Source organism: Bos javanicus, chromosome 12 (genome assembly GCF_032452875.1).
Source record: "Bos javanicus breed banteng chromosome 12, ARS-OSU_banteng_1.0, whole genome shotgun sequence".
NCBI classification, from domain to species: domain Eukaryota; kingdom Metazoa; phylum Chordata; class Mammalia; order Artiodactyla; family Bovidae; genus Bos; species Bos javanicus.
Genome location: NC_083879.1, coordinates 87,373,168 through 87,396,097, shown reverse-complemented (window position 1 = coordinate 87,396,097; position 22,930 = coordinate 87,373,168). Strand labels below are relative to the sequence as shown.

Genomic DNA, 22,930 nt, shown 5'->3' with positions numbered 1-22,930 from the left:
TTTCGGTGGCCAGGGCTCTCTTTCGGACTGCTACGTTGTTTTCTGTATCGTCCGGTTTTTACAAGAATTCTGATGTCCGTTTAGGCGGAATCCCCCGCTCTTTACCCTCCTTATCCACTGCAATCTCCCAGGTGATGTCTGATCACCTTGGCCTGCCTTCAGGGAGAGCTCCGTGAGGTCCGAGGTCTGCTCCCAGTCCTTTTCCTCCGGTTGACCCACACGAGCTCCTTGGCTGCGCCTTCCCACTCGCGTGTGCTGCGTCGAGTTAAACCGTTTCCTCCTCGCTGCAAATTTCCATCGCAGAGGTCCTTGTACCCGTGTTGACAGTTTCCCACCTTTGAATAAAACCTTACAGCGCCTTAAGGAATGTAATTTGAATTTTTTTTTTTCTTTAACATCATTCAAATGAAATATCCAAAAGAGGCCAATCGATAGAGATAGAGAATTGAGAGTAGTTGTCTGGGGCTGGAGTGAGGGATGGGGTTTCTTTTAGAGTGATGATAATGATCTAAAATGGATTGTCGTGGCTGCTGCATAGCTCCGTGAATAAACTGAAAGCCATAACCTCTACACTTTCAACTTCATGGTGTGTGAAAGATATTTCAATAAAGTTGCCTTTAAAAGCTCCTCTTTGACAATTTGCAAAAAGAAACTATTTGACAAATAGGTTTTCCATACTGTGCATGACATGGTGCCAGCAGTAGCTGTGCAAAGATGAGAAAGTCCTATGCTTACTTGAGAGCAATGTCTGTACATGTAGTATGTTCGGTCTAGTAGAGGGAAACAGATGAGTAAATATCTAAGTGCAAAGAGCAAAGATGCACTCAGGAAGGAGTGGAGGGACTAACAGGGAATGGTCAGTACTAACAAAGTCAGAAATCAAGTGACATGTAAGCAATTGGAGTGGAGGTGATGTAAGCTGAACCTTTCTTCCCCATAATGAAGTTCAACTTTTAAAATAAAGACAATGCATTCTCATTACCATAACCCCCACCAAAAAAAAAATTGTAGACAAACAGCACTTGAAGTCAAAAGACAAGGTAGGGAGAAATTTTAAATCTACCATAAGATACTAATTTCCTTTAGATGTAATTAGCCAATATAAAGGGACCAGTGGCTCAAGAGGGGAAAAAAATGGGTAAATGATATGAAAATGCAGTTCATAGGATAAGAAATGCAAGTGGATTCTAAACATATGAAAGAAAGCTCAACTTCACTCATAATAAGAAAACTAAAATCGTGGGATATCACTTTTCATACATTAGCAAAGATCAAAAAATTTGGTGACACTTTGTTGGCTAAAGTAGAGGAAACAGACCTCTTCATACACTGTTTTGTGAGTGATGTTGATACATGCTCTATGGTGAACAAGTTGCATGTCTTCCAAAACTACGAATGTACATACTCAGCCCTACTACTACTACTACTACTACGACGTCGCTTCAGTCGTGTCCGACTCTGTGTGACCCCACAGACGGCAGCCCATCAGGCTCCCCCGCCCCTGGGATTCTCCAGGCAAGAACACTGGAGTGGGTTGCCATTTCCTTCTCCAATGCATGGAAGTGAAAAGTGAAAGTGAAGTCGCTCAGTCGTGTCTGACTGTTAGCGACCCCATGGACTGCAGCCTACCAGGCTCCTCCGTCCATGGGATTTTCCAGGTAAGAGTACTGGAGTGGGTTGCCATTGCCTTCTCCGATACTCAGCCCTAACACTTCCAATTCTGGGAGATATCTTCTAGAGACGCATTTTGCATGTGTGCAGAGTGACCTGTTGCATGGGGATAGTCATTACAACATTGTCTGTAAAAGCAAAAAGTTAGGGACAGTTTAATAATCCATCAGGTTGGAAACGGATAAAAAAAGTCACAGCATTCTCACATAGTGAAATACCATGCAGCTATTTACAGGAACAAGCAGTTCTATGTGTGGATATGGAACAACCTCCAAGATATATTAAGGGGGAAGAAGCAAGGGATAGAGAAGTGCTGATCATATGTGACCATTTGGGTAAAAGAGAAAACTAACTGAACAATGGGTAGAAAGATCCTTAAACTATCCACGGCAGGACAAATTAGGACATTGGCAATGTGCAATGTCTTGTGAAAGCAGCATAATTATATTAACATGAATATCAAGATACATTGCCTCACATTAGATTACATTATTAATGCCATTTATTACTAATGGCAATAGTTGTAGTGGAAGTGTTGCTAAGAAGCCCGAGAGACACAAACCAGCAGGGTGAAAATCAGCCATTTCTGAGCCCATCTCAAGGCCAGATGGTTTGCTCTACTCCACTTGAGGTCTCTGCACCAAGACAGCCCTTGTTTACCTTCTGACCCGCTCAGCTCCACTGAATGGCTGGCCAGGATGCCAGACAGTTTCTGGAACCTCAGGTAGGCCTACATCTCTGTTGTGCTAAGACTGGCCAGGTGACTTGTCATACCCAATTTCACGTTTAGAGTCTTAATTGAACATTTTTAAATTAACATATATTAGTGCTAAAGTCATATATTTGAGATGAACATTTAGTAAAATCACAAATATGATCTAAAATTTTCCTTCCTTCAAACACACTTTTAAAATGACTAAATAAAAGAGTGAATTCAGTTTGGATTAAAGTCCTCAGTAACTGAATTATTCTGACATTTCCTAGATATGTTTGAAGATTCAGTTCAGATCAGTAGTGTCTGACTCTTTGAGACCCCATGGACTGCAGCACCCCAGGCTTCCCTGTCCTTCACCAACTCCCAGAGCTTGCACAAACTCATGTCCATCGAGTCGGTGACGCCATCCAACCATCTCGTCCTCTGTCGTCCCCTTCTCCTCCCGCCTTCGATCTTTCCCAGCATCAGGGTCTTTTCCAGTGACTCAGTTCTTCACATCAGGTGGCCAAGGTATTGCATCAGTCCTTCCAATGAATATTCAGGACTGATTTCCTTTCGGATGGACTGGTTTGATCTCCTTGCAGTCCAAGGGACTCTCAAGAGTCTTCTCCAACACCACGCTTCAAAAGCATCAATTCTTCAGCACTCAGCTTTATTTATAGTCCAACTCTCACATCCATACACGATTACTGGAAAAAAACATAGCTTTGACTAGATGGACCTTTGGTGGCAAAGTAACGTCTCTGCTTTTTAATATGCTGTCTAGGCTGGTCATAGCTTTTCTTCCAAGGAGCAAGCGTCTTTTAATTTTATGGCTGCAGTCACCATTTACAGTGATTTTGGAGCCCAAGAAAATAAAGTCTGTCACTGTTTCCATTGTTTCTCCATCTGTTTGCCATGAAGTAAGGGGACCTGCTGCCATGATCTTTGTTTTCTGAATGTTGAGCTTTAAGCAGCTTTTTCACTCTCCTCTTTCACTTTCATCAAGAGGCTCTTTAGTTCCTCTTTGCTTTCTGCCACAAGGGTGGCATCATATGCATACCTGAGGTTATTGATGTTTCTCCCAGCATTCTTGATTCCAGCTTGTGCTTGTGGTATTTCGCATGATGTACTCTGCATAGAAGTTAAATAGGCAGGGTGACAACATACAGCCTTGATGTTCTCCTCTCCCGATTTGGAACCAGTCTAGTGCTTCTTAAATGACTCTCCTGCCGTGGCCTGATCGCAGCAGTCCTCACTCCAGTGGGCAAGATGGCTCTCTTTTTGTTTCTGAGTAATTTAATTTCTTAAGAAAACCCTTGGGATGTTTAATATTCTGGTCAGACTGAAAATCTGTGCCTTGTTTTCCTGACTGTGTTTCATGGACTATTTTAGGAGGGACTCATCAGAGAAACAGCAAAACAGAGACTTGCACGTGTGCGATTTCAAAGAACGTAGTACTGCATAAGAATATCAGTGAGCAGCTGTTTCCCAGTATCTTGCTGACTTCAAACAAGTTCACATGCCAGGAACCCCTGGACTAGGGGTTTGGAGCCCCTTGGAGGAAGTTGTATTGTTGTCTAATGTAACTCATGACGTGACTGATGGTATCAGGGTCTTGTTCTCTTTCCATGTGTGATTCTTCATTGTCCCACTTCGCAGGCAGTGGAAGTGAGTCCTGCAGAAAAAGCAGGCAGTTTGAGGGACCACCCCTCAGACACCTGAGCTATTGCCTCTGATTGGAGCTTTTGTGTCGCAGGCGTGAGGGGGTGTGTCGGGGGACAGTCGTGTGCACCTCGTTGTGGTGGAGTCGCTGCCGCTGGAAATGGCACGACCGCGGCTGTGGTTTCCCTTCACACCCCTGGTTAGAACCTGAGGACCAGGGCAGCAGGCCCAAGGTCTGTAAAGACATGACAGGCAGGGAAAGCAAATCCAAGTCCAGACCAAGCTGCTACTCCAGAAAGAAAAGAGTGCTGCTCTTTCCAAGGTAGAAGCCCAGGGCAGTCAGCCTGGTCTGCAGTAGCTGGCTGGGCCTTGGTACAAAGGCCCCTTAAAGGCACAGGGCTGGCCACCTGGCTACTGACAATGGCTACCTCATCTGAGGCGAGAGAGGCCATGCCACCTTCTCAAGGCCACCGTGGCCAAGGAAGGAAGGGGAGGGAGAGGCAGGAGGAGGAGAAGGGGAAGGGGAGAGGAGTGGGATGGCACCGGTTGACTGAGGAGTTTGCTCTTTGGCCAGGCTGAGACTGGCCTGGAGCTGCTAGGTAAACATAGTCCTGAGGGAGGTGTGTTAAAAGTGTCAGTCGCTCCGTCAGGACTCAGACCCCGGATCTGAAAGGAGGTGACCCTGCCACAGCCCAGGAGGTGGTGAGGTGCATGATTGCTACACAGGCATACATGTGTGCTCAGGCATGTTGACTCTTTTTGTGACTCCAGGGACTGCAGCAGCCTGCCAGGCTCCTCTGTCCATGGAATTTTCTGGGCAAGAGTACTAGAGTGGGTTGCCGTTTCCTCCTCCAGGGGAGCTTCCTGACCCACGGATCGAACCCATGTCTCCTGCACTGGCAGGCGAATTCTTTACCACTGAGCCACCAGGGGAGGGTGCTTTGAAAGTTGAGAAATCTCATTTGGATATTGGTTATTGCTTCAGGATTCTTATGACTTTGAAATTAAACTTTCTCAAGGTTTAGATTCATAACGTAGTCGAACACCACCGTGATCATCTTGATCGTGTGCAAGGAGATGGTTCTGGAGCTGCCATCAAGAGCAAGAAAGAATGTACTGGAAAAAAGTGATAGATTGTGCTTTCAAGAGTATATATTTACTTTATTAAATCCTTTTGCAGTGAAGCTTTTAATGCCTGAAGACATTTGGAGAATCTGGCCTCATGGAATGAATTAAAAGATACGTAATCTTCAAACTACTGCACTATTGCCCTCATCTCACACACTAGCAAAGTAATGCTCAAAATTTTCCAAGCTAGGTTTCAACAGGACATGAACCGAGAACTTCCAGATATTCAAGCTGGATTTAGAAAAGGCAGAGGAACCAGAGATCAAATTGCCAACATGTACTGGATCATAGAAAAAGCAAGAAAATCCAAGGGAAACATCTACTTCTGCTTCATTGACTATGCTAAAGCCTTTGACTGTGCAAATCACACCAAACTATGGAAAATTCTTCAAGAGACAGGAATACCAGACCACCTGACCTGCCTCCTGAGAAATATGTATACAGGTCAAGAATCAATAATTAGAACTAGACATGGAACAATGAACTGGTTCCAAATTGGGAAAGGAGTACATCAAGCTGTATAGTCACCCTGCCTATTTAACTTCTATGCAGAGTATCTCACGCGCAGTGATGGGCTGGATGAAGCACAAGCTGGAATCAAGAATGCTGGGAGAAACATCAATAACCTCAGGTATGCATATGATGCCACCCTTGTGGCAGAAAGCAAAGAGGAACTAAAGAGCCTCTTGATGAAAGTGAAAGAGGAGAGTGAAAAAGCTGCTTAAAGCTCAACATTCAGAAAACAAAGATCATGGCAGCAGGTCCCCTTACTTCATGGCAAACAGATGGAGAAACAATGGAAACAGTGACAGACTTTATTTTCTTGGGCTCCAAAATCACTGTAAATGGTGACTGCAGCCATAAAATTAAAAGACGCTTGCTCCTTGGAAGAAAAGCTATGACCAGCCTAGACAGCATATTAAAAAGCAGAGACGTTACTTTGCCACCAAAGGTCCATCTAGTCAAAGCTATGTTTTTTTCCAGTAATCGTGTATGGATGTGAGAGTTGGACTATAAATAAAGCTGAGTGCTGAAGAATTGATGCTTTTGAAGCGTGGTGTTGGAGAAGACTCTTGAGAGTCCCTTGGACTGCAAGGAGATCAAACCAGTCCATCCGAAAGGAAATCAGTCCTGAATATTCATTGGAAGGACTGATGCAATACCTTGGCCACCTGATGTGAAGAACTGAGTCACTGGAAAAGACCCTGATGCTGGGAAAGATCGAAGGCGGGAGGAGAAGGGGACGACAGAGGACGAGATGGTTGGATGGCGTCACCGACTCGATGGACATGAGTTTGTGCAAGCTCTGGGAGTTGGTGAAGGACAGGGAAGCCTGGGGTGCTGCAGTCCATGGGGTCTCAAAGAGTCAGACATGACTGAGTGACTGAGCAACAACAACAAAAGACTAATTGGCTAAAGTTGAAAGGATACAGGTAACTCTTAAAAAGATAGTGATTTTCAGACATTCTGTCGTCATTTTACAATGACAGTTCTACAAATTTGGGACTAACCTCTGTCCAAACATCAGATCTGTCTCCCAGAGCCTTCTTTGTGTCCCGCTGTGCTCACTACAGACAGGCTCCAAGGACTGCAGCTAACACCCACTTGGAAACCGGTGCCTGTGTCCCTGGTTCATCCCCCAGCCACGGCCCCACAGATTACTGCCCTAATGGACACAGATCCTCAAAGGGCAGGTCTTACTCCTGCTGCTTCTACGCACGACTCTGTTAAAATTCTTGGGGAATCTATTATCTTCCCGAATTGGATTTCATGACTTGGAGACATGTTGTAAAACCGGCCCATAAAATCATGCTGAAGGTCTGAGCACAGGGAGTAGGTGGTGATTGTGGTGGTGGTTTAGCTGCTCAGTCGTGTCTGACTCTTGCGACCCCATGGACTGTAGCCAGCTGGGCTCCTGTGTACATGTGATTTCCTGGCAAGAATACTAGAGTGAGTAGCCTTTTCCGTCTCCAGGGGAATCTTCCTGACCGAGGGATCAAACCCAGGTCTCTTAAATTGCATGCAGATTCTTCCCTGAGCTACCAGGGAAGCACCTGGGGTGATTGAATTCACTCATTCTTCTTGATCAGGCCTGAGTATTTTCGGTGACTTAGTACATATTTGTTGAGATAATTGATTGCTACAATTTACAATTTGATGAAGATATTGGAAACAGCCTGAGAGAAAGAGTGCTAATTAGGCGAGCTGGAGTTGTGGGCTCCTGACCTTTCTCATCAAACGGCAGGAAGGGACAGAAGCCTCGTGTCGGGCAGCTGGGGGCTCTGTGGTCCCACCCGCACGGCCCGCTCTGAGCTGGGCTGCGGCCCCAGGGCCCAACACCAGAGGGCGCGCCTCCGCCGGCTCCTCCAGGCCCTGCAGAGGCTGCCGGCCGGTCAGTTCTGCGGACGCCTTGAGCCGGACCCGGGCCACGTCAGGCGAAGGGACTGGAGAGGCCAGACCCTGAGGATCCGGAGGCCTTGTCCGTTTTGGCCATTGTTTCGAGGGTCAGTTTGTTTTGTGGTTTCCCCAACTTGCTTCTGGGTCAATGCAGGAGACACTGAGTGGATCCCTGGGTAGGGAAGATCCCCTGGAGGAGGGCATGGCATCCCACTCAGTATTCTTGCCTGGGGAATTCCATGGACAGAGGAGCCTGGTGGGCTACAGTCCATGGAGTCGCAAGGAGTTGGACACAGCTGAGCACACAATACATTGGTGAATACAGGTAACTGAGTAATTGTTTCAAAAGCTCAACAGATAACAAGTTGTTGTTGGTGGTTTTTTTTTTGCTAGAAATAGGACATTTTTGGACAACTTTTTCATGTATAACAAATCTTTTTTTCCCTCTGTGTGCAACCAAGCTTCTTTTGCATTTTGGAGTTGAGTACCAAGGGCCTCAAACATCAGAAACATATTGAGTAAATTCACTGCATTGGGACTTTTCAGGGTGAAGCTGCAGAGACCAGCTACTAAAACTCACCTCTGGGAGTAAAGTGGTCACTGGGGTGGGGACAAAGGCAAGACAAAACTGGCTGTGGTTGGGAAGGGCAAATGTCGACCCTAAGTAGCCACAGTTATAAAGGAGGTGCAGATATGAGGGCTCATAAACCAAACTTTCGATTGCTACTAGAGAGCTTTTTCTAGCAATTTGGCACTGAGCTCAAGATTCTTGACACAGTACTATGGCCAGTTTGAGGCTTCTGGACAGGGAAGGGGTGTGGACAGCTTGCATGGGTTCTGAGGATTCCCCCTAACATAATGAAGGCCAAATTCAGTCTTGGGCCAGGTTCTAGCACCAGCTGTCTCTGCCGATGGGGGTTCAGAGAGGCTGAGTAATCTTCTCACAGTCACTCAGAGAATCCTCTGAAGGGTCAAAACTCACATCCAGGTCTGTCTGACTCCAGGCTATGATTTTAAACACCGTCGTTGAAGGGCGTGTGTGCTGGGAGCAGGGAGGAGCCTGGGTGGTTCCACGTGCACATGGAGGCCTGAGAGGAGACGGGCCGTGGATCTTCAAGGGTTTGTGCAGGAAGGGGTGATGTGAGCTCCCAGTTCTCCTCTTTTATTTCAGTGGAGAATTCTACCTAAACCTGCAGTATGAGCTAAATACAGCCAAGTGTTATGTGCCATGATGCTCGCAAGGGTCCAGCTCTGGGAAGCGAGACCACGTCCACCTTCTCGTCTGGAGCCTCAGGCCTGTCCCAGGGCCTGGCACATGCACACATGCACAGGTCTCTAACTGAGACCTACTGATTGCTCTTACTTCTTAGGGTCTGTGTCTTGGGATCTGGGTGTAATTTCATCACACTGAGTAGTTTTAATCTGATTTATTTAGATATTTGTTAAAGTGATAATCACAGACCTTTAAGGCAAATTATACAAATACATCTGAAAATTATAAACAGGTGCAATCCACAACAACACAAAATATGGTAACAGAGTATGTGTTCCTAACTAGAGAGAAAAATCCAATTCAAAAGCCTTTAGCTCCCAATATTACTCTGCATAATTTGTTTTCAGCTATCAGCCCTAGAAGCACAGAAAATAGTTTTGCTGCATCATCTGCTCAGACATCCTGTGAACACACACAGTTGGGATGCTGACTCACACGCGTGTGGCTGTCCCTGCGTGATAAGGTGAGGAGGCCTGGCCAGGGTGGGGGGCAGCGTCCCTGAGCACGGGGGCTGCCCCAGGAGGCCGTGCCGGCCTTGCCGCTTGTCCACCGCTGCTTCTGGCGCGTCTTCTCTCCTCCTCTGTTCTGAGTCCTCCCCTCCACTTCATCTTTTGGGTCCAGGAGGTGGCCTCGCTGAACTTCAGCTTCAGTTCCCGTGGGATCAAAAATACATGTTGGAAACAAACACTTTCCTTAGGTAAAGACGGTAAAATGTCAGTTTTCTAGAACACTTGGGAAATGAAGTATTTAAATTCATTGACAATTCTACTTTATTTAGAATTAATTATATAACCTTAAAAAAAAAAATACCTTGTGTGCATGCTAAGTTGCTTCAGTCATGTCTGCCTCTGTATGACCATATGGACTGTGGCCAGCCAGGCTCTTCTACTCTACAGAGTATTCTCCAAGCAAGAAAAGAATACTGGAATGGGTTGCCATCCCCTCCTCCAGGGGATCTTCCTGGTCCTCTTTACAAAAATAACAGCCTTATTGAGACACAATTGTATAACATAAAATTCACTGTTTCAAGCTGTGTTTTCAGGGGTTTTGGTATATTCTACATTGTGCAGTCGCCCCCAAATCCAATTTTAGGAAACTTTCGTCATTCCGACCCAAAGGGCCACATGCAGCTACGGCTCCCAGTTCTCCTCCCCAGCCCTTGGCACCCACGAATCTACTTTGCGTCTCTACGGACTGGCCATTCTGGGCGTTTCATAGAAGTGGAATCACACGCTGTGTGGCCATTTGTATCGGGCCTCTTTCACTGAGCAGAATGTCTCAATGTTTATCTGCAATGTGGCATGTATAGAACTTTACTCCCAGGTCTCCTGCATTGCAGGCAAATTCCTCACTGTCTGAGCCACCAGGGAAGTCCCTTATTCCTTTTCATGGTTACATAATATTCTATAGTGTGGTTGTATCCTATTTTGTTCATTTGTTCATCAGTTGATGGAACATTCTTGTACAACTTTTTGTGAGGACGTGTGTTTTTAATTCTCTTGGGTATATACCAAAGAGTGGAATTGTTAAGTGATATGGTAAATCTGCGCTTAACTTTAGAGGCCAGACTGTTTCCTAGGTTGGCTGCACAATTTCACATCCCATCACCACAGCCCGCCTCAACTCCTGTCTTCTGTGTTTTGATTTTAGTCACCTGGTGGGTGTGGAGTGAGTTCTCATTGTGGTTTTGACTTGCATTCCCCTAATTGTATTGAGCATCTTCTCATGGGTTTCTTAGCCATTTGTCCATACTCTTTGGAGAAATATCTAAATAAACACATGATCTTTTGCTATGTCAATTGTATTGTTGAAAATCTTTCTGAAATGGGTCAAAGTACTTTTATACTAGACTGGTACTTCCACAATTTCACTTTGAACCTTCTGGCTTGGTGTTGTAAGGTGCTGGGCCTTTAGAAAGTCAGCCACATCCCAGAAGTTTTCTTTTTTCTGTTATTTCCCTCATCCCTCCCTGAAAGGCTGTGTTGGGGACTGCCCTTGGATAGAGACTGCGGCAGTGGGACCTAGTCATCCAGGTCTCTCAGGGAAAGGGTAGATGAGGGCTGCTTTCTCTGCTGTGGACGCACCAGGACTCGGAAGAGGAGAGAATGAAGGCTCTCAGTCATGTCCTGCCCTGGAGCATGTCTGCTTACCCTGGCCTTGCACACTGCGTGTGTCAGGGGGGCCACAGGGTGCAAAACAAAGTCTCACGTGAAATACTAGGAGTTGAATTCTTACAGTTTTTATTTGCATGATATGGTTAAAGAGTAATCAGGCACACAACCCATCAAGGGATAGCCTGCATGATCACAAGATGTTCCCAAAACTTATTGGCAGGTAGAAGAGCCACCTCAGTCAACACATTGATGGAATCCTGTGGCTTAAATAAGCAGAGGGGGATGGGGTGGAAGGTGGGAGGGAAGCTCAAGAGGGAGGGGACATATGTATACCTATGGCTCATCCATGTTGATGTTTGGCAGAAACCAACACAATATCGCAATTATCCTTCAATTAAAAATGCATTTTTAAAAAGCCACTCTTTTCTTTTCCCCATTATCTTAAATGGCTAAAACCTTTAACTAGGACCTATTGTGTTCTCTTTCACCTTTAACTATAAGCCTAAAATAATAAATCCCTGATGGATGCTGAATGCTTGGTAAGTAGTAGGCTCTCATAAAACACATTGAATGATAATACAAGACTATATAATAATTAAATTCAGTCACCTGAGTAAAAATGTCACCCAGTTCCTAGTTCAATCTTCTCATGTAAGAATTGAAATAATCTTAACGACACCATCTCCTAATGTTTCATCATTCATTTATTTCCAGTACACACACACACACACACACACACACACACACACACACCAAGATTATAAAATCCTTGAAGTGGACAAATATCTTAAAGTACCACTTGCCCACCATGTGTTCTTTAAAAAAATTTTTTTGGGGGGTTGATAAATTTTATTTAAGAACTTATACAAATATTCTAGATTGAGTTTTAATTGTCATCTTCCTCCTCTCCTTCATCTTGATTAATCTGGAAGTAACACAGCTTATAACCTTCTTTGCTGTTAGCAACTATGCGTAACCAATCATGTAGATCATTCTTCTTCAAATATTGTTTTGTAAGATATTTCAAATATCTTTTGGAAAAGGACCCCAGAAGTTACAGTGATCTTGCTTTTGCTTCTTTCTGACTGTTGTGACACCACTGCCCAGATTGTAGCCGTTTCCATTCACCTTGATCCTCTCCTGAAGAAATGGCTCGGTTTTGGTGGCATCCATGACCAGCATCTTCTGCAGGATGGGTCCAGAGTGCACTTCAGGACTGGCTTCTTTTTTTGCCCCCCTTCGCCATAAGCTTTTTCACTGGCGCCATGGTGGCAGCAGAGGCAGAAAGGGTAGATTTTTACAAATGTATTTATTTACGGCTGCACTGGGTCTTCACAGCTGCGTGGGCCTGTTCTCCAGTTGCGGTGAGCAGGGGCTGCTCTCAGGTACACCGGCTTCTCACTGCGGTGGCCTCTCTGGTGGCGCACAGGATCAGTAGTTGTGGCTCCAGGGCATGTGGGATCTTCCTGGGCCAGGAATCGAACCTCTGTCTCCTCCATTGGCAGGCAGATTCTTTACCCTTGAACTGCCAAAGAAGCCCTCTTCATGTGCTATTAATTAAAGATTTTAGATGAACAGAATTTGGGTTTGCGTAATGTCGAAGCTCTGTCTTACTTTGTTAGGCTTTTTGACCCTCCTGACCCATACCTCCCACCTCCCACCCCCAGCTCTGGCAACCACCCATCTGTTCTCTGTGTCTAAGAGTTTGTTATTATTATTACATTTCACATAAAAGGCAGATTGCACAGTGTTTGCTTTTCTCTGTCTGTCTGACTTATTTTTCTCAGCATAATGCCCAGGAGGTCCGTTCACGTTTTCTCAAATGGCAAGATTTCGTTCTTTTTGGTGACTGAGTACTATCTATATGCATGACTATATATCTTGCGCGTTCTTTATCCATTCTTCCGTTGATGGGCACTTGGGTTGGTTCCGTATCTTGGCTGTTGTAAACAGTGCTGCTGTGAACATGGGGGGCATGTACACCTTCCAAGTCAGTGCTTTTTTTGGTTAGTGTTTTTATCCTGTGTGGCAGATGCATACAGTAAAGAAGGAAAGAACATTTCATGATTTCACGCTTGCCAAGTAAATGTCAGGCACTGCGGTAGTCTTTTTTGCAAGCGTTTGACCCTGACACGAGTTCTGGAGCGGGTTCTCTTTACAGAGGCGCAATGGAAGCTCACGGGGGCCGAGGGAGCTCGGCGTCAGCCTCATGCCCTCTGCAGTGGCTGCAAGAACCCTGCGCTGCCGCTCTCCAGGGTCGCTTGCGTTTGTTCTGTTTTGTCTCCTTCTCACGTGTGTGGGTTATTTGGGGCTGGGGCACTAGATCACAATAACACACACTTCTAGGGACTTCAGGCTCCAGCAAACCCAGGGTGCCTAGTGGGTTTTATCGGTTGATCTTTTAGAAATCTTATCCTCCCTCAATAAGAAGCTATCAAATCAGTTAAGTGATTTCTCAGTTTGGAGTTAGGGATAAGTGAGGATTTGAAAGTACAAGGAAGATGAAAGGTTGAAACCTTTCCTTTAAAATACTTGAGATACTTTGCAAGTTAATATCTAAACTAGCAAAAACTACAGAAAGATGGAGGAGACGCTGCTCTGATGAAAGAATCAGGGCACTGGAGGAAGGGCTGTTTTTTCCTGCCAAGTCAATGAGCATATTTTCTGGAATTTTAAATGTAAACTGCAGCATATCCTGTCTGTGCCTGACCAGCAAAGGCCCCAGGCTCAGCTGACCAGACGTTGGGTAGGGGATATCAGTCTTCAGACAGCTGGTCAAGGGTAGCTACTGGGCTTTCTTTGAACCATCTTCCAACTTTCTTGTCCTATAACAGAGTTCTCTCCTCCCTAAACCTGCAGTTTTCACATAGCTCGGTTTTTTGTTGCAACCCCTGCTCCCACCTGGATGCTGACCAAGTCCCTGTGTTTCCAAGGATAGAGGGCAGGGACTTGTCAAGGAAAAGTCCTGCTGGTTCGAGGCAGGGAAGGGGACCCTCGGCAGGGGAGTTCTGCAGCGGGGCGTCTGTCCCTCTGTCCTATGTCTCTCCGCCCTCGTCCTGCACAGTAGCTGAGGTTGAAAACTCCACACCGGGTGTGGAGGCCGCTTGGGAGGGAGCTGCCTTTGGGTCTGGATTGTGACACTCGGGTCACATTTCTGACTTGGGACCAGAGGCAGTGAGCTGGCAGTTGCTTCCTTGTGCTTTCCATGGCTGTCTTTTCACAAAGGGAAGCACAGAGCAGCGATGACCTCGCCGGGAGCCCAGCACTGGGACGCCTGCCCGCCGGCTCCCTGGGGCCTGGTCTTTGTCAAAACTGGGAGCTTTTCCCCTCTTCGGTTCCTGTCCTATCCTGGCAGCTCCTTAGCCCCACACTTAAACACTCAGCACAGCTGGTGACACTTCAAAAAAGTGCAGGAAACCCTGCTGCGAGGCGCTTCTGTTTTCCCTTTCTTTGTTTGGCTTTAACATCTCCCTTTGCTCCTGTGCTTTATCTGTTTCCTGTTTTGTAAAAGGAGGGTTTCAGGGGAGTCAAAGTAAATAAATGAAGAATGAATTTGAAGCACAGGATCCAAGCATTTTCTTGACATTTGCTAAACAAAATGATAAACGGGGAAAAAGTAAGGAAACATAAACAAACAGAAAGCCAGAAATGAGAGCAAACACGATACAATACTTAAGTCAATATTTATGAATGGGTAAGATGGGAAAAGCCACTCGGACTAGATCATAAAACAGAATTATGGTGTTCCACTTAAAAGATACACATCTGAAATAAAATGACACAGAAATGTTACGAATTAAATGATGTAAAAAAAAAAAACAAGTTAGTCTTGTAAACCACAGGAGTAAACATATGACATCCTAATGGAAAAGGCCCAGGACCCACGTGAAGGTCATGCAGAGTGACCCCTTCTCCATCCAGGAGGACCCAGGAGCCGTTTGTGCTCTAGGGTGTGAGCCTGTAACCCTCTGGAAAGTAGTCTGTGTCAAGTATGAAAAGCTTCTGATATAATACGCTGGTATTTTTTAAGCAATACAGTTGGGGGAAATTTTTCTCACACTTTGAACAAAAATTCCATGTTTTTTTAAATTCTATATTAATTAAAGATTTAAAGTGAATCAGGAAAACTATGAAAGATTAAGGATAACATAGAATATTTTTCCAATCTTAGCTTGAGAGAGCCCTTTCTATGTACAGCAGAAGAACCAGATGCCATGAAGGAAAAGAGTCACAGATTTGATGACTTAGAAATAAACTAGGTGAAATGATAAATAATAATGGAAAAATGTTTGTGACACTGATAATAGAAAAATTAAATATTGAGAATGCATGTTAAAAACTAAAGGAGACACACCGGTGTAGGAGGAAACAGACAGAACAGGCTGTCTTGAAAGCAGGACTCCATCCTGGGCTGGACTGTGGACTTGCAGCTCTATGCCCAATACCTATGGAAACGACACACCAACTGGAAAATCAGGCCCCCCGGATGGAAGAGCCCCAGGGCTCATACCTAGACTCTCCATTGCCTAAAAGAATACCCTAATTATCTGTGTAACCAAATAGAATCATAAATTCTGTTATGCTATTGGGGTATGACCACAGGCCTATTGATAACTGTCCACTGGTAACTACCTGGGCTTAAGGCGTATGAATCATGGGTTAACTTTGATTGTATCTTTCTCTTCCTTTGTTCAGACTAGTTTCAGAGAATTTGGGGAGGTGGGTTTGGGCACGTACACTTAGGGTATATAAGGTTTTCACAAAAACTGGTTGGGGTCCTTGGCTGAGAGGAGACTCTGCCCTGGGCCCGCCGGTGTGATAAACTGCACTCCGCCATCGGCACTGTCCTTCTGAGTGAGTTTGTTTCCCGGAACGCGTGGCTACAGCACCAGTAGGAAGTTGACCAAAGGTAGGTGCAGACAGTTACTCTGCAGAAGTCTGGAGGCCAGGGTGTGAGGGGACGGGGTTTTGGGTGCAGCCACCACAGGGAGATGTGCACGTTGCTGGGTGCTTCTCAAGGGCAGCTTAGTAGCATCAAAAAGTTAAGTGTGCACCTTCAGATTGAATGATTTCACTTCTAGGGATATAAGTTTCAAGAATAACATGGGCTAGGATGATTAGCATAGATTCACGTGGAATAGTGAAAACCTGGAAACAACCTAAATTTCTATAGTTAGGGGGCTGATTAAATAAATTAGGGCATATCTGTGCAAAAATACTTTGTAACTGCTAAAAAGGAATGGAGATCTTTATACACTGACATGAAACTGTCTTCATGATCTGTTGTTGGATGAAATGAACAACTGAAAGAAAACTATGTAGGATGTGGTGCTGTTTTTGTTTAAACAGGGGACTCTACACGGGAGAAAAGTCAGAGCTCACAAGCAAGACGTTGGCAATGAGCACTTCCAGAGAGTTCAAACTGAGAGAAGCCCACCTTTTACTCAGCCACTCTGTACTGTTTTATACTTTATTTTTTACAATAAACAAGTGTTAGTTTTATAATTAAAAATAAAGATTTGTAATGAACTCTTCATGTTTTCAATATAAATTGCAAGCTAGATTTTCTGAGTGCTTTAGCACCTTGTTTTACTGCATTTTTATACAACTGGAAGGTTTGGGGCGACCCTATGTCTAGCAAGTCCATTGACGTCATTTTTCCAACAGCATTTGCTCACCTTATGTATTTGTGTCACATTTTGGTAACTGTCACAATATTTTAAAGTTTTTCATTGTTATTATATTTGTTAAGTGATCTGCTATGTCATTACTATGACTCACTGAAGGCTCAGATGGCTGGCATTTTCTAGCAATAGGGTGTTGTTGTTTTTAATTAAGGAATGTACTTTTTAAAGAGACAGTGCTACTGCACACTTAATAGTCCACAGTATAGTGTGAACACAGCTTTTACACGTGCTGGGAAACCAGAACACACCTGACTCCCTTTCCCGTGGCCTTCACTATGCTGTGGTATCCTGGAACAGGGCCGAGCAGGTGTGCCTGTTATTAGTGATTACTTGTAAGTTACGTATCTTTGTGAAATGTATGTGTTCTTTCCATGCCTCCGGATTCTGTAAGAAGTGTCCAAGGCAAGTAGGCAGGAAGGTGGGGGCTTCTCAACAACCCCCCCAAGTGAGGAGAGAGGCATTAGCAGAGCCAAGTCAACTCACATGCCTGCAGGCTCAGAAACCACCTCACAGAGCTGGGCCCCTGCGGGGGTCTGGGTCAGGCTGCGGGGGCAGGGGACGGGGGAGGCTGGGCACCAAGTGTTTAGTTAAACTTTGGTTTCTAGCTGTTGTTTCCCGTGATGGGCTGCATTTCAAGGGAAAGCAAGGCCCTGAAATACCAGAGCCATGTCTACAGACGGGGCGAGTGAAGGCTTTACAGCCCTTTAATTGGATTCATTGGGACATTCATAAACAGGATAATTAAGGTCAAAATTAAAATCATTTTTTCATCCAGAATTATGGTTTTGCCAGCAACTAGGACGAGATGAAAAGGGAGAGTATACAGTTCAAAGTATCTGGAAACACGTTCAGATCATTAATTTCCTTCGCCCCTCTGGGTGCAGCGTGGGACCGCTATTTCAGAATTGTCACAAAACTTCCCACTGAGGAAGCTTTTCACCAAGTGTTTCTACTACAACCTATAATTGATCAACTGAGCTCATTTTTATCTCCTTATAATTTTTCAAGGAGGTTTCTTTGATGGCTCAGATGACACCTGCAATGTGGGAGACACAGGTTCAATCCCTGGGTCAGGAAGATCCCCTGGAGAAGGCAACCCACTCCAGTATTCAGCAACCTACTCCAGTATTCTTGCCTGGAGAATTCCACGGACAGAGGGGCCTGGCAGGCTACGGTCCATAGGGTTGCAAAGAGTCAGACGCGACTGAGTGACTAACACACACGTCATTTTCAGTGAGGAGGTAGTGCATAGATTCCTCAGTCGAGTCGTTGTTCTGTGTCTTCCGTTCTTAAGCTACGACCAATCGGCACACGTTTGCTGACAATAGAGTAAAATGCCCTAAAGCAGCAGAGTCTGTGTGTCCATGCAGGTGGTGAATCTGATGGAGGCAATGGGAAATTCAGACAGCTCTGGGTTGGAAGGAGTAGAAAAATGCGGTACCTCCTCGGGCGGCGGGTCTACCTTCCACAGGGTGGGTTGCGAACGGGTCCTGAGCTGAGTTTGTGACCCTCTCCAGAACGGGTTTTTCTCTCTCAGGCTGCAAAGTTCCTGCTCTCTTTTCTCCCTATTTAGACTCCAAAAAACAGCATAGATGTTGAAACATGGAGAGAGTTAAAGCCTGTGGTGGCATCAACTCTCATCCTCATTTCAAGAGAAGGAGCTGGGAGCCTTCTGAGCGGGAAGGTTTCCTGAGCAGGAGTGTCCCCTCTCGTTCACAATGAAGTGAACGGGCTTGGCAGGGCCAGTGTGGACCGGGGCCTGCGACTGTGATAGGTGCTGCTTGCATCCAGGTGCCGCTGAGGGTCGGAACCGGCCTGACTCTGGAGGCACGGGCTCTCTTTCTGCAGGGGTGGAGGCGCCTGGCTTGCCCAGTCTGATCCCGCCCGTGGATGGGGCCCCTCACCTCCTGTGCACACAGGTGGCTCCGCTGCGGGTCCGCCGCCCGGTCCTCACGATGCAGGACACCTTCTCCAGCAGAAGACGGTTGTCCCTGTCGATGACGGACAGCCGGCCCTCCTCCAGCTGCGCAGACACACCAGCCGTGCCAGGGCCGTGCCAGGGCCGTGCCAGGGCTGCCCTGCGCCCAGCCCTGTCCAGGGGGCCTGCAGCCCCGCCCCTGGGCCTCGGGGCCTCCTCTCCCCTGCTCATGCTGCTGCGGTCTCTCCCTGGGCAGCTGGTGGGCTCCTGTGTCCTAACTGGGATACCCGAGGGCGGGGCCAAATTTCACAGACTTGGAGTGGAAGTAACAGGGAGGGAGAAATTAGGTCATTCCTCAAAAACCTCTGAGCTGTGTCAGTGAAATACAAAGGAAATCATTTTATATTTTAAGAGGGAGATGTTATACTGCTCAGAAGAAGAGAAGGTCTGAGGCCAGAGGAAATGAAAGCCCTCCTACTTTATTTCAGGTTTTGAACCTACTGATCTGCCAATTTGCTCCTCTTTGTTTTCCCCGGTTAGGCTGACGCTGGGGGCACGGAAAGCTTGCAGCATTTTGCTCTGGGAGGTGTAAGGATCAGCACAGCCATGTGATGCTGGCTCTCACCAGATGGCTTCAACTCCAAGAAATAAAAATTTCGAGGTGGTCATGGAATGGTCTGGTTTAAAGAAACAATGCTAATTAATTACTCTAGATCTGTGTTGAATAAATTGCTGCCGTGGATCCCCCCTGCCCCCTCCCCACTTCTGGATCCCTGCCAGGTCAGCAGGGAGACGAGGGGAAGGAAGATCTCTGGTTCAGTTGTCACCAGCTCCATTCCTGGCAAGACAGGCTTAATTGGCTGCTTAGAGGCATTTTATTTTTGATACATGACTTGTTTACTCCCTATGAGCCTGCTTTTTTCATTTTCCTGGGTTTTTAAGCTGACATTTTTTGTGTTGTGTTGGCTGTAACAGTAACTGGAGTAGAACTGAAACTTACCTTGAGTTTGCCAAGTTTCAGGCGGAGGTGACTGAGGGTTGGCGGGGCGCGGCTGTCCACCACCGGCCGGGCCTCCTGTACCTGTGCAGAGCAGGCAGTGTGACCTACGCACCCTCACCGGTCAATCACCCTGAGTCTTTGTTGGGCAGCTTCTGCTCTGTGGGCCCTGCAAACACGTGCAGGTTGTTGCTCACAGCATCGGAGATACCAAGTGGGCCTGGGCAGAAAGTTCTGAAAGAGGCTCCGGACTGGATTCAGAACCTGAGCATCCCCTGGAGGGGAACAGGCAGCCCTCAGACATGGCCCAACATGGTCATCGTCAAGTAGAGAATTGAGTGTGTGTGGGACGAGATCTCGTTAAACAGAACTACCTGCTGACGTTTCCACTCTGCACTGCCCGGCTTTGAGACAGTGAATTACGTCCCCAAGTCCACTGGACTCTAATTTCTGAGCCTCAGCAGTATTTTCAGCATTCGCATCTTAGCCATTGATTAAGTGCAAAATGATCCATGCAGAGTTTCATATCAGAAATTGTACAAACAAGGGAAGAATTTGTATTTTAAAATGTGATGGATGAAATGCACGAGGGCCGTAAGTATTACACTTGCAATAAGAAGGAACCCCCATATTCTAGCCACTTGCTCACAGATACCCAGCTGCTGAGACCTCTGATCTGATCATCTGGAAATGGCAGCTCCACGACTGCGTCTTTCCAGTGTGAGGACCTGAGCTCCGGACATTTGGGACCCGAACCCACAGAGCCGTGTGGTGACAGAGCAGGCATCTTCGAAGAGAGCCAGGAGCTGGCCAGGGGTCTTGGAAAACATGCTTGGGAACCAGCACTTGTGCCCTGAAGTAAGGGGACCCCAGAAGGACAGGCAAGAGAGAGGACATGGCCGGATGAGGCTGGACAGTCCGCAATGCCCCATCACCCAGGGCGTGGGAGCGGGCAGAGGTGAGCCAGACTCATGCCCTCTTGCCATGGTGCAAGCCCATTAGGGTGGGGTCAGAGGAAGGTGGAGGTGCTGCGGGCTTTTGTTAAGGAAATATCAGCAGCAATTTCTGTTTTATTAAGGTAATTTTCTTAGCATGAGTGGGTGAGATGAGGTTCTGAGACAAGAAGGGGCCCTGCCCAGACATGGGGAGGGGCCTCACTCTGGGAGTGCTGTGGGCTGGGGGAGGGGCCCAGTCATCCTAAAGCTGCACCGAGTCCCTTCCTACCCTCAGGGGTTCTCAGCTCAGCAGTGAGGAGAGCTGACCCCACTCGAGTACAGAAGAGGAACCACAGGGATACCAGGGTGAGTCCTTCCCACCCATAGCTCTTTAGTGCTCCGACATGCTCTGGGCAACCAGACCGGCCACCCTCCCAGACAGGGGAGGTGAGGAGGGGGACAGGGAGGCAGCATGCCCATCCTTGTTCTCAGTGAGCAGGGAAGGCTCCAGAACCAGGGGTCGCAGGAAGGGAGGTGAACTGGGGCGAAGCCAAGAGGCTCCTAGGGGCTCCCACAGGGGCGCAGGTGCAAGGCCAGGTGATGAGGCGCTGTGCAAACCTTGCCCCCAGGTGGGCGGTACCCCAGGAGGAGCAGGGACCTTGGGTTCACTCCTTCAGATCACTCTGTGGCACCCTGATTCCCACACAGCCGCTTCTTTGTTTCTCAGCTTTGATGGCCAGCCAGCACCCTGTGCCTGGATGGCTCTGAGAGGTCTCGAGGGCAGAGGACTGCCCAGCCACTCGGGACCACAGGGCCGCCTTCTCAAATGAGACCCACGTTTGCGTCAGATAGAGGGAAATACCACTGTCTCTCTTAACAGAAACAGAAGTCCATTCCTAGTCCCCTCGGACACGACTCAGCGACTTCACGTTCACTTTTCACTTTCATGCATTGGAGGAGGAAATGGCAACCCACTCCATGTTCTTGCCTGGAGAATCCCAGGGACGGGGGAGCCTGGTGGGCTTCCGTCTATGGGGTCGCACAGAGTCGGACACGACTGAAACGACTTAGCAGCAGCAGCAGTCCCCTCTGGAGTCTGTTGTTTCGATAGGGGAAATATGCCATGATTGAGAAAGGATGGTCCTAAAACATGGCACTTGGAAGCCATAGTCTATTTAATGGAATTTTTATTGTATGGCATGGCCCACCTTTTAAGGATATGCCATTTCACCTATTCCATCTCCAAAAAGAAAATTCACCTTTGGCTTCCAGGGGAGCTGTGGCTTCGAGGTGCCACTCTGCACACCTGCCCCTACCTTTCTCCTGTGGTCCTGGTAGGCTTTCTCCCACGTGCCCTGCAGGTACCCCCTGCCATGGGAAAGGGCCAGCCGGGGGCCTGCAAGCATCTCGGGCAGGACAGAGAGTGGACGCCCGTCCGGTGCAGCCCTGGACGACTGTGTTTGCTGGGTCACATGACAGTCTCCATGGCACCCAAGCTCCCGGAAGGCAAGAGACCAGAGAGTGGCCTCTGCATTTGGCAGAAGGAACTGAATGTCCTTCCCTCCAGGGGGTATCTTCTCAGTGAAGCCACTTGGAGGAGCGCACCTCAGCGCCCCACACTTGGGAACAAGGTGAAGACATTCTCCCCCAACTAACTCCTTCCATCTTCTCCTCCTCTCTTTCCCTGCATCCTCCCACATCCCCTTGCCTTCCTTAGTCCCTTCCTCTTCTGTCTTTGAATTTTATAATAACTTGGACAATTCCAAATATTTTTATCTGCAGCTTAGGTGGCAGATCTTCAGTAACTTTTTCTCCAGTGGACTTGGAGACAGAAAGTTTTGGCCATTTTTAGCCACTCCTCTCTCCCCAGCTTTTTCTGTTAGGAGTGGGTTTTCTGTGAGACAAAGGAAATACAGTGATGATAGCATTATCTTTTGAGTCATTCTTCTTTGTCAGAATTATATGCATAATTTTGAGGATCACATAATTGGAGGAACAGGTTAATGACAAAATAGCGGTGCTGTTTTCATTGCAGAATTCTGGTCTTTACTGCATTACAGTATCCATTATAAAACCCTGTGTGCAGAGTGAGTGAACGGGAGTTCACCATGCTGCTCTGTGGGAGAGGGGCACATTATGAGGAACTGGGTTCTGCACAGTAGAAGATAAATGTAAGAATTACTGCCTAAAAAATAGTTGGCACTTTAAGTCTTCCTTAAAATTTCTTAGCCTATAAAGCCTGCACGTCACAGTCAAAAGACTTCTGTGAACTTATTTTTGTGTACCTGGTTACAGGCACTGACCCAGCTCACAGTCAGTGGCGCTTAGTGGATACCTGCCATTAGCAATGATGGAACACAGGACTGATGTTAGTGACTGAGTCCGCAGCTGGTAATCTGGGAATCTGAGACTTTTCATTCAATCGTGGGTCTACGTGACTCTCGTCTTTCT

General features: G+C 46.8%; 1 protein-coding gene and 1 pseudogene across 3 annotated transcripts; both read right to left on the bottom strand.

The window, feature by feature from the left end:
• Positions 1–8,967: 8,967 nt before the first annotated feature.
• CFAP97D2 (CFAP97 domain containing 2) lies at positions 8,968–21,956 on the bottom strand. Of its 3 annotated transcripts, none has more exons than XM_061435470.1 (5): positions 21,796–21,956; positions 19,548–19,628; positions 18,534–18,652; positions 18,071–18,203; positions 8,968–9,520 (listed from the first exon to the last, which is right to left on the bottom strand). In XM_061435470.1, the coding sequence occupies exons 1-5, from the start codon at positions 21,883–21,885 to the stop codon at positions 9,260–9,262; spliced, it is 684 nt and encodes a 227-aa protein (XP_061291454.1). In that variant the 5' UTR covers positions 21,886–21,956; the 3' UTR covers positions 8,968–9,259. The 3 variants fall into 3 exon arrangements, with proteins under 3 accessions (XP_061291454.1, XP_061291456.1, XP_061291455.1); XM_061435472.1 differs by having other exon boundaries at positions 8,968–9,472; XM_061435471.1 differs by having other exon boundaries at positions 18,071–18,194.
• Positions 9,532–17,969, bottom strand: LOC133258661 (large ribosomal subunit protein eL22-like; annotated as a pseudogene).
• Positions 21,957–22,930: the final 974 nt, after the last annotated feature.